We start from the raw sequence: 11,337 nt of genomic DNA, 5'->3' as shown, positions 1-11,337 counted from the left end.
TATGGTATTTTGATTAGATATTGGAAGTTAAAACAAATAAAAACTTACCAGTAGTGTTACATAGACTGACATAGGACTGACAAACAACTTAGATTTGCTATTAGTGATTTATTGACAATTTCCATAAATTAATCCACATATAAGGAAATATAAAATGGTATTATTATCCAATAGATAATTGGACAAGTAAAGTGAATTATTGATAATATTTTTGGAAATTTATTAAATTGTAAATTAACTCCTCAATACAACAATCACCGATTCACGATTGGCTTTTTGTGAACCCAAAATCCCTCTTCCTTTCGAAGGGTGAACCTTGCGTCATCTTTGTTTCGTGAATGGAGTATCTTCGATCCAATTTTTCCTCCCCGAGCTTCATATTAACCCTAAAAAAGCCTCATTTGCTGCAAAGAACGGCAAGTGTCAGTAGTACGAGTAACTTTGCAGCTGGTAAATTCACTGGTGTTTACAGTATGGTTCGGCCAGGAGAGTCGGCCTCTGCTTTTTCTTACCGGAAATTCATTCACTTTGCTTTGGAAGAAACCAAGAAGTACACCGATTTGGCGCCTTCAGCTCTACAGGTGCGAGCCCATTGCTTGAATACCGCTCAAGTTTATCGAAGTTAGTCATTAATGTGACCATGTGAGTGTTTTCATATGACATCGACATTTTATCCACTTGGATTTTTCAAGGTTTCTATTTTTCTAGCTTCTGGCTACAGACCAAGAAGTTGTAAGTTGTTGGTTCTTTGTATTTTACTTGCACCAAGAGCTTTTAAGATTTCTTGGTTTTTTGCCACTTATCTCTCTCTTTTAATTAGGAATTTCACTCCAAGGCATTTTGTCCAGACTAAATTTTGTTGGAGGTTGGAATCATGTCTATAGGGTTAAGAGGTTTCCTCTTATATAATGTGGCCATGACATCCTATTCTACAGGAGAACTTCGGTTGCTTGACAGCCGTGGATGGGAAAGCCCAGCTTCAAATGCTCGCATTTGAATCACCTAAGATTAGACTACTCCGGAGTTTATCGATTGAAGGGAGTGATGGAATACAGGTTCATTCAAAAACCTGTTATCTTTCTTTATTTTTACAAGGACTTCGAAGCTAATAACACTCGGTGAAGTTTCCTTTATTAGAAGAATGGTAGTTTTTCTAAATCTTCACTTTAATGTAGCTGTGGAATTTAAAAGGATTCATTGTTTCAAGTTGATTGCCTAACACTTTCTTCCCTCTTGTTAAGAAAAGCTGGAAGTTCATGAAATATCCGAACTTCATTGATAAGGAAAAGAGAAGAAATATTATTTTTTTTGATAAGAATGCTGCTCCTGACCCAAAATCTTTGTGAAAATTTCTGCCAATTTTTGGGCTGTAGGTATATAAGCTGTTTGAACCTTCCCATCCTTTATTTTCTCTAGAATCAAATGGCAATCAATCTCGATATGTTTCGTGCGTTCATGATAAAGGGGATTTGCTGCGAGATGCAGAGCAACCTGATTGCCACAATATAACATGGGTGTGCCAGCTAGTGTTATCCCCATGTCGTGAAGCAAACCAACAATCCAAGTAATCTCACAAGTAGTGGTAGCCATAGCCCTATACTCGGTTTCAGCGGATGATCCAGAAATAGTGCTCTGCTTTTTAGTTTTCCAAGAAATTAAAGAATCACCTAACATGACACAATAAACACCTATGTAGCACGGGTACTTCAAAAAAAAAATTGGAGTATCGGGTACGGGTATGACACGCAAATACGCTTACCAGATACGGCAAAACCCGTGTCGTTGACCTTTTTCAAGTTTGACCGGTCGGGTATGGTTAGGGTACGGCTTGGACACGGCCCGGACATGTTTTCCGGGTACGTTTGGACTAAATTGCAAATAATTAAAAGTTATAAGGGTTAAATTGTAAAATAATAAATTTCTGAGGACTACTTGATAAATAGATTAAAATTTAGGGGAAATTGCATATATAACCCTTGTGAAATCCCGTGTTAGCTAATAACCCCATGTGAAAATTTTTTAATCTAATAACCCCCTGTGATTCTAGATTTGTAGCATACACACCCCTTCTGGCTAAAAAATGACGAAAATGCCCTCGACTTTTATGAACTATTTAATTTATCATTTATTTTATGTAGGGGTATTTTTGTCATTTTTTAGCTGAAAAGGGTGTGTATGCTACAAATCTAGAATCACAGGGGGTTATTAGCTTAAAAAAATTTCACAGGGGTTATTAGCTAACACGGAATTTCACAAGGGTGATATATGCAATTACCCCTAAAATTATCGGGCTTAAAAAAGCCCTAAATTAGCCAATAGTCATTCTTTCTTTTCATTCCCCAATCTTCTGCTTCTCTCATCGTCGATCACCATCAACACTCTCCTTGAAGTTTTCTGCTCGCACCTCGCCGATCGCCGCCACCGCACGCAGCCCTCCAGTTTCTGGTAAGTTTGTTTTTTTTTTTCTTCTTCATTTTATATATATATGTATATATTTAATATTTATATATTTTTTAATTATATTTTCAAAATTTTCCGTATCGCCGATCCGATACCGGTACCGTATCCATATCCATGCAACGTAGATAAACACTAAGAGATCTGCGTGTCATGGGACTAGATGCCCAATCAAAATCACAATAAGCTGCAAGAGTTATGGAGCTTTGGGCAGGCATTAAAAGACCCACTTCTTGGGAGCATGCATTAGTTACTGAACCACACAACAAATATCTGTCCTTGTGATAGTAATAGTAATATAAATGAGACGACCAACCAAACATTTATAAGAGTTAGGATAAGCTAACATAGAATAATCAGCAGCATTAGTAGAATTCTGATTCATAACCTTATCTAATTCCTAACTTGTTAACTTGAGGTGCTGAGCCATTGGAGTTGTATATGGTTTGGCACCAGTTAATCCTGCATTATATAACATTTCCAGAACATACTTTTGCTGGTCTAGATAAATGTAGAAAAGCGCAGCAGAAGAAAAATAATAAAGAATTAAATCCATCACACAGAAAATGAGAAGTATATTTCTGAAAAATATGATGAGTTCTTTTTCTTATTTTACATAGCACTATGCGTACAGAATAATCAGACTTAATTCTAGACACAATCCCATAAATTTAGGACTAATTATCCTTAATTAGCCTATATGTACTTAAGAAACAAATATTCACAGAATATCTCTACACAAACACAATATTTCCTTCTATTTTCTCCACTATTCCAACTTGAGAACGTGCCACCTCAATGCCAAGAAAATATCGCAATGGTCTTCAGTTCAAAAATAGATTTGTGCTTGACAAATAAGGAATGATCATGTAACGATTGAACAAGTCCAGCCCGTTTCATGACACCAGCAAACTTGTTATTCCATTGTCGAGATGCCTGCTTAAGCCCATATAATGACTTGAGTAATTTACAAACTCTCAACTCCCCATGAGCAGAATATCCTTGTGGAAGTGTCATGTATACTTCCTCATCTAGATCACCCTGAAGAAAAACATCGGTTACATCCATTTGATATAAAGGCCACCATTTAACTGCCGCTATGCTCAACAAACACCTAAGAGGGACAATCTTGGCGGTAGGGGAAAAGGTGTCGTGATATTCAACGCTCTGTTGCTGCGTGTAGCCCTTGGCTACATGCGTAGCTTTAAATCTACTACTCACTGAGTAATCTGGATGTCTCTTAATCTTATAAACCCATTTACACCCGATGTGCTTTTTACCAACAGGTAAATCGACCAGCTCCCAAGAGTGATTAGATTCTAAAGCTATCAATTCTAAGCCATTGCATCTTTCCATCGAGGATAAGAAATTGCTTCATGATAATAAGTAGGCTCTCTGTCAGCAGAGATAGAGGCCAAGAGTTGTTGATAAGATACCCCTGTGCTTCCAAAGGGGTATCTGATGGTTTGCACCCACTCATTCCGGTTTTTTTCAAAAGACCCATCACATATTTCCTCTGCGAGACCATAATACCTTGCCATCTCCATTCCAAGAAAATATTTCAGCTGTCTCAGATCTTCCATTTCAAACTCATTTGCTAAGCTCTTCTTCACTCTTCCCATCTCTTCTATGTCATCTCCTGTTAATATTATATCTACATAAACAATTAGCATAGATATCTTGCATGTGCTGGACTTTCTGGTGAAAAGTGTATGATCAGATTGTCCTCGACGATATTCTTAGCTTTTAACAAATTTTGTGAATCTCTCAAACCATGCCCTGGGGAACTGTTTCAGCTCATACAGTGATTTTTTTAACCAGCAGATTTTTGATCAAAAAACATCAGTGAACCCAGATTGCGGTTCCATATATACTTCCTCCTCTAAATCTCCATTTAGGAAAGCATTCTTCACATCCAGCTAATTTAGTGACCAATCTAAATTAGCTGCAACAGATAAAATGACACGAATTTTGTTAAGTTTAGCCACAGGAGAAAAGGTTTCAGTGTAGTTCACTCCATATGTTTGGGTGAATTTTTTGGCAACAAGACGAGCTTTGTATCGTTCTAGGGGCCCATCGGAGTTGTATTTGATAGTGAATAACCACTTGCAACCTATAACAGACTTACCACTAGGCAGATCAGTCTTCTCCCAAGTAGCGTTCTTCTCCAGAGCTTTCATCTTGTCAGGAATTGCTTCCTTCCACTCAGGTATCTTTAGAGTCTCTTGTACATTGTTAGGAATACGAATGACATTCATCTGAGAGATAAATGCGTGATATGAAGATGACAAATTTTTGTACGATACAACATTTGAGACAAGATGTTTTCTGCATGACCTAACACCTTTTCTTTGAGCAATTGAAAGTTCGATGTCAAGATTTGTTGAGGTGCCATCGTGAGTTTCATGATTGGGTCTCAGAGTTGATTCATGGTTCGGTATTGGGACATAGTCTCCCCCTTTCTTTGCGTTTCTTCTCCTTGTGTAAACAAAATCATATGTCTTACATGTCTCTACGGTATTGGCTGGATCAGGAATGTGTTCAATTTATGGCTGATCGGAAGGTTCATTATTTCCAAATTCAAATTTGAAATCTGAATTGGTTAACCCCTTGAAGATGAGGTGTAGTATAAGAATAATCATGAATTCCGCTAAATACTTCTGATAGATTCAGTTCATAAGACTCATAAACACTGCAGAATTTAAATTACCTACCTTATATATGCAGATTTCTCACGCTTAAAAGTAAGTAGATCATAAAATTGCAGAACGTAGTGTGCAGAATAGAGAGAGCGAGAGCAGAGAAACACATAGAGTGCACAAGAGAGTTTCACGTAGAAAATTCAAAGACGCATTCACGAGAAATCAAGAGCTCTGAATTACATAAGAAGATTGGAGATTTCACAGCCATGGTTGCAGTGTTTCTATATTGCTATGAAGCTTTTCGAGAAAACTTGAAGTGTTAATGTTTATATCACCCAAAAAATAAAAGAAAAGAAAAGAAAAATAGTAAACGGTCAAATTACATCGGTGTCCATTTGGGTTGAGTCGATGCTGTCCTTGGGGTTGCTACCCCTTAGGGCAATCCAATGGACCCGGGCACATCAGCAGGTCAAATCAATTGATCTGCATGTGCCCGGGTCCGTTGGATCCCCACCCGAACACTGCCCGGGTTGGGCAGCATCGACTGAATCGTCCATTTGTTACTACATTTATGATTTAATTAACACTGAATCAATGGTAAGAGAGGAGATTGAACTTAAACTGAGGTACATATAATACACTTCGAAGTAGTAACTTGGGATTTAATCTGATATCCCCAACATATTCCACTGGAATCACATGGCCATTAGGTAAGGTAACTGTAGCATTCTGCAGCTTGGTCATGGAGATAAAAGCTTCGGGAGAATAACAAATATGTCGAGATGCCCCGGAATCCATGATCCAGACCAATGTTCGAAAACTCGGCCTAGGCGGCCGCCGGCCGCACCGGAAAAGTGGTAATCGGTCGCCCTAGGCGTCCTGGCCGCTTAAGCGGCAGTAAGCGGCCCTAGGCGCCGCCTAATCGGGTTGCGCGGCGTAGGCGCTGCAGAAGAAGATGTAGGCGGCAGAATTCTGTGGAAGAAGAAGAAGAAGAAAGGCGAAGAAAGCTGCAGAAGAAAGAAGAAGATGCAGAGGCGGCTGAAGAATGAAGACGTTTTATTTAGGTTTTGTTTTTTAAGTTTTGTTTTTGGGCTTTTAGTTAAAATCCCAACTACCTTAAAAAAGTTAAAAGCCCAATAAAAAATGAAAGCCAATTTTTAAAGGTCTTAAACTAAAGTCCAATAAGCAAACTCAAGTCTACCCTAACTTGAAAGATAATGATATATATTAATCTGTAATAAAAATTTGAGCTAGAAAATTTTTTTGAAGGGATTTATGATTATTTTTGTTCATACCGGGGTATCCGCCTAGCGGCGCCTAGTCGCCTAGGCGGCCTAGGCGCTAGGCGCTGGTCGGGCGCCCGAGTAGCGCCTAGCGAAATTTAGAACCATGATCCAGACACATGAAGGGGAAATGTCACGACACAGGGGTACAGATAAACAAGTACCTGTGGTGGAAGACGAAGAGGGTCCTTCCGTATTGTGAGTGGATGCAAGACCAGAGGCCAAGTGAGATTGGAACATGGCCATGAGTTGTTGGTGATGATCAGGGCTAAGAGTTTGAAAGAAGTTCCTCATTGGTGGAGATTGAACAACATCAACTTGAGTGGAAACATGATGAGTTGTGGCTGATGTTGTGCCAGAACCTAAAAAAAAAGTGACATCCATAGAAACAAATAATTTTTTTAAAATAGGATTCACAATGCGAATTAGAGAAATTTTTATTAATTTATGGATCGTGATCTGTAGGAGAAGAGAAGAAATATTCCGTCTACTAAAATTGCATTTTCATAATGAATGAGAAATGGGTTTATATACATTGCTTAACTAAGAAGTGTAAAAGCGTGTAACCCAAACTTATGTCCCAACATTTATATCTTCCAACACCTCCCAGGCCTTATGAAAACATTGAGCTCTTAATAAGGATGTAGAAAGGCGGTAAGTGACCAGACAAAAATAGTTGTTTTGTAGAGAGTACTTGAAAGAAACTACCTGCTCATCAATCCTGCAAGACCCGAAACATTTCCCATGTTTTAAAGACCAATTTCTCATGATTGGGCTCATAGTTGTCAAAAGCGCGCGCTTCAGCGTAAAGTGCAGCGAAGCGCACAGTTTGCGCTTCAGTACACTCCAAAGCGCACGACTTCCGTGAAGCGCGCGTATTTGTGCGCGCTTCATAGAAAAACAGTTTTTTGCTTAAAAAATCTGACAGATGAGAAATCACCAATTAAAGTATGATTTCTCCTATATTTATTAAAAATAGAGCAGAATAAACCCATTGCCTCTGCCCCACATCAGCCTCTGCACTCACATTTTAATATATGATACTTGGCTCATGTTTCATATTTTTTAGAACAAATTTATTATTTTTTTTATCTTTTAGAATATTTTATTTATTGCGCTTTATTTTCATAAAGCGTGCGCTTTAAGCCGCAGGACACCTGAGGGCTTTAATGCGGCTGGTGCCTTTGATTGCTATGATTGGGCTAATTTATCGGCTGTTGTAAAGGGCATAACATTTTTTTTGTTTTATTTTTTTCTTCAGTTTTAAGTGCATAATGCTTGAACATGCCGATCATGTTATTTCAAAGTTGATTTACTTTGATAAGATTTCAGATTTATCAAATCTCCTATGAGATGGTGGATTAAGATTCCACCTTGATGCACATTATCTTACTTTCATGATGATGATGAAGTTTCACTGACATAACGTTCAGGTCTTGGATTTTGCTGTGTTCCCCAGACCAGAGTTCGATCTTCCAGTTTTTTGTGCCAACTTTTTCACCACTGCAAGCATGAATATAGTGGTGTTGTAAGCAATCCTTTTTCTTTCATTTTTGTTAATTGATAACGTGATACTTTCGGTTTGTTTTGGAAATATGTTGAATACTTGTAAAGTCCTCTCGTGTTTATTGTGATGCCCAAATACATCCAATCAAACACAGTCAAACTGCAAAAGGTTGTATTTGATAGTAATATGCATAACGATCTCTTTAGTTTCTAATATTATAGAATTTACTTGCAGTAAAACTTTGTTAGGTCATGTACTGCTGAATCTGTCAAAAAGTAAAGCTGCTAGAACTTGAAAATCCAGTTAAATTTATTGTTCTTTAATTAAATAAAATTATTTCATCATTACAATATGACATTTCCCGCAGCAATCAAAATTGAATGAAGGATTATAAATATCTAACTTAGAAAGTAAGAAAGCTGCATCGAGTTTCTTTAAATTAGTATATTATCGTTCTGAGATGCAATCATATAAAGACTCCTAAAACCTTGCTTAAATCGATTTCATTTCTTGGGCGCTTATTGCAATTCGAGTTTGTTTTATGTTTCACATACGATTTTTCTGTCGATTTAAGAAACGGGCAATTACAGTTTATTTTGACTGCATGTGTTTGATAATTTAGTTTTATTCTTGACATCAGACTAAATTTTGTTGCATTGGCAAATTTTTTAACCATTTTCAGGGACCTCAACCCATTACGTGATGTTATTAGTCAAAAAGATTACAAGGAGAAATGCTATAAACACTTAATTCCTCTTGGTCTTGAGTATGCTGAGGTGGGCAAGTTCGAATACTTTACCAACTATGATTCAGTTGCAAAGCTTCTTGTATAATTTATTTTTCTGCCGCCTAAAATGAGATGTGGTGATTTAACACAGATTTCATGCAGCTTTTGCCCTGGGGAGGAAAGATTACCTCTGAATCGTTGACATTTTTTTCACCAATTGTCATATGGACCAAATTTTCTCCATGCCAAGACAAGCACCATGCTTTATATTGTGCTTTCAAGGATTATCTCAAGGTACTCGATGTTTTAAAATGCTTTTTGTTACATTTATATGTATACTTTGTTAAACTTGAATTTTGGATGTTTGAAGTGGTGTTGGCATTTGTGATTATTTCCTTCTTTCCTTGTAGTCATGGCTGGATCTCATGGAGCAGGCATCTGGTGAAACCTATATTCCTCAAATTATGCTCAATCTTGAATCACAACATAGATATCTTACATGGAGAGCAGAAAAGGTCGGTGTTACAGTTGTTTGTTTAGGTGATCATGTTTTTCCTAGTCATTTTTGTGTACCGAACAATGTTGGTGTTAGATGGTTGCATGTTGATTAGAAATAATTGCCCTACTACTTTTGTGGCTGTTAATGTAGCAAAACGATCAAAGCGTAAAACTTGGCTTGTTGTGCGGTTTAAAGGATTTGAATTGTGTCGTTATTATCTGTTGGTGTCTTAGTTTGTGTCCCACATCGGTTGACTAAATAAACTGAGAGTCTTTTAATACCCCTCTTGAGCTAGCTTTTGAGGTGAGTTAGGTCCAAGTCAATTTTTAACATAAGTCAATTTCTAACATGGTATCAGAGCCCGGGTTCCACCGTTATGTGTTGGACGGCCCATATTTGGCCTCACCCGTCTTGAGCTAGCTTTTGTGGGGAGTTAGGTCCAAATCAATTTCTAACATATGTCAATTTCTAACATTATCAGCTATCAGTTTTTGTAATGCTTTTGATAGTGTCATTTTTTCAGCCAAAGAAAATGTGTCATTTAGAAATTTAGTGGTAATGCCATGCAGATTTGCTATGCTAGCTGAAGTTTCGGTTAAGTTAATTTAAAACTTTTGTGTGTGACCTTCGACATTCGAGCGATCCTAATTGAGGTTTTCTAGCAAAAAACAAACTTTATTAGTAAATATCTTCAGCTCTATTTCAAATTTACTAGCATGGGAGATTTTTTCCAAAGGTATGGCTGCCATTACGTTGTGGAGAAAATTGAATGTTTCGATCCTTTACTTGCGGGTCAAAGCCGAGTATTTTATGATTAGTGGCATTTGAAATCCAATAATTTTACTATCATTGGACGCTATTTTTTGTTTTTACCAATTTTTATGAACTCCTCGCTGGTTTTTGGATTATGTATTTGATTTGAAGTGAGTGATTTGATTTTGGAAAGGATTTGATGAATGAATTTCAAACGACACCCATATTGGTGAATTTTAATCCACCACGATTGTTATTGAAATTGATTGACTTATGGATTTGAAATTCACTTGCATTTTTTAAACCTCAGCAAGTCAAATAATTTGAAAATTCATTATTTCAAATCCATCGATCTAATCCAAGTACAACCTTAGGCTGGAAGAAATTCTTTTGTAATAAAAGTGTCAATTTACTAAGTTCACAATATTATTTGAAAATAAACAAAACATGCCTGTTGGATGGTGCATTTTGAAGGAAACACTGATCGATTTGCCGAAAATTCAGGATCCAGGTCACCAAGTTCTGAGAAGATTAGTCGGGGAGACTCTGGCTAAGGTATCAACTTATTTATGATCATTAGCATCAAAATCTACATGTTTGTTGAGAATTCATTAGTGGATAATATATCTTTTTATTTAGCCACAAAACTTGCTTAGTCACTTTACTGTTTAGGAAATTATCAGGAGTTTTCTCTTCAGTGGAGTAGATGGCCTGGGAAACAAAACGTTTCTTGATTATTTCCCAGAGTACAAGTGTGATGATGGGACTATAAATCAGAAACGCAGTATGATTGGAAAATCATTCGAAGTTCGTCCATGGGATGCAAGAGGAGAATTTGTTGGTAACACCTTAAGATGATGTTTGTCAACACTGCGGTTTGTCTGCCAAGTGATACAAATTTTTGTACTGTTAGTTTGAACTTATATGCCACGCTTCATGTTAATAGCAAGTAATGAAAAAAAACACTAAATGGGTGACTTCGGGTAACCATTTTGTATCTCTGAAATAGATTTAGCCATTCAGGGAGGGAAACGAAATGAGACAAAAGGAACTAGCTAGCGTTCACGTGTCATTAAATTTTAATATAAGCGTAACTAATTTTTTTGAAACCATATAAATGTAATTAATTGGAAAAAGTTTATGCTGGCATATTTTTTTTTTTACATAATTTTTTTTAGATAAAAGAACCGGTAAATTTATTTTTTTTTTTAATACTTAAAAGTATAGAAAATGCTAATATGTACCAATGTTTTAAAACCTAACAGGGACCGGCTGGTTCGTTCAAACCCAGTCACGGTCCAATCCGGAGTAAGCCAAAAAACAATTTTTTCGGTCAGGCAACTCGAAGTCGGTCAAACTCGGTCAAGAACAGGTCGAACCGGTGCATTTAGGATATTTTTGTATTTCAATTACACATTGTAAACCTTGTTGTACATGTAGCATAATTATTAAAGTATGTCTATCTTATT

At 36.9% G+C, this 11,337-nt stretch overlaps 1 protein-coding gene across 2 annotated transcripts; it reads left to right on the top strand.

Moving 5' to 3' along the window:
• The first annotated feature begins 264 nt into the window (after nt 1–264).
• LOC140886347 (phytochromobilin:ferredoxin oxidoreductase, chloroplastic) lies at nt 265–10,950 on the top strand. Of its 2 annotated transcripts, none has more exons than XM_073292883.1 (8): nt 265–581; nt 936–1,055; nt 7,816–7,910; nt 8,572–8,665; nt 8,779–8,910; nt 9,027–9,131; nt 10,373–10,423; nt 10,552–10,950. In XM_073292883.1, the coding sequence occupies exons 1-8, from the start codon at nt 339–341 to the stop codon at nt 10,600–10,602; spliced, it is 891 nt and encodes a 296-aa protein (XP_073148984.1). In that variant the 5' UTR covers nt 265–338; the 3' UTR covers nt 10,603–10,950. The 2 variants fall into 2 exon arrangements, with proteins under 2 accessions (XP_073148984.1, XP_073148983.1); XM_073292882.1 differs by having other exon boundaries at nt 10,541–10,937.
• The last annotated feature ends 387 nt before the right edge of the window (nt 10,951–11,337 follow it).

Source organism: Henckelia pumila, chromosome 3 (assembly GCF_033568475.1).
Source record: "Henckelia pumila isolate YLH828 chromosome 3, ASM3356847v2, whole genome shotgun sequence".
NCBI lineage: Eukaryota > Viridiplantae > Streptophyta > Magnoliopsida > Lamiales > Gesneriaceae > Henckelia > Henckelia pumila.
This window is presented reverse-complemented; position numbering and strand designations above follow the sequence as displayed.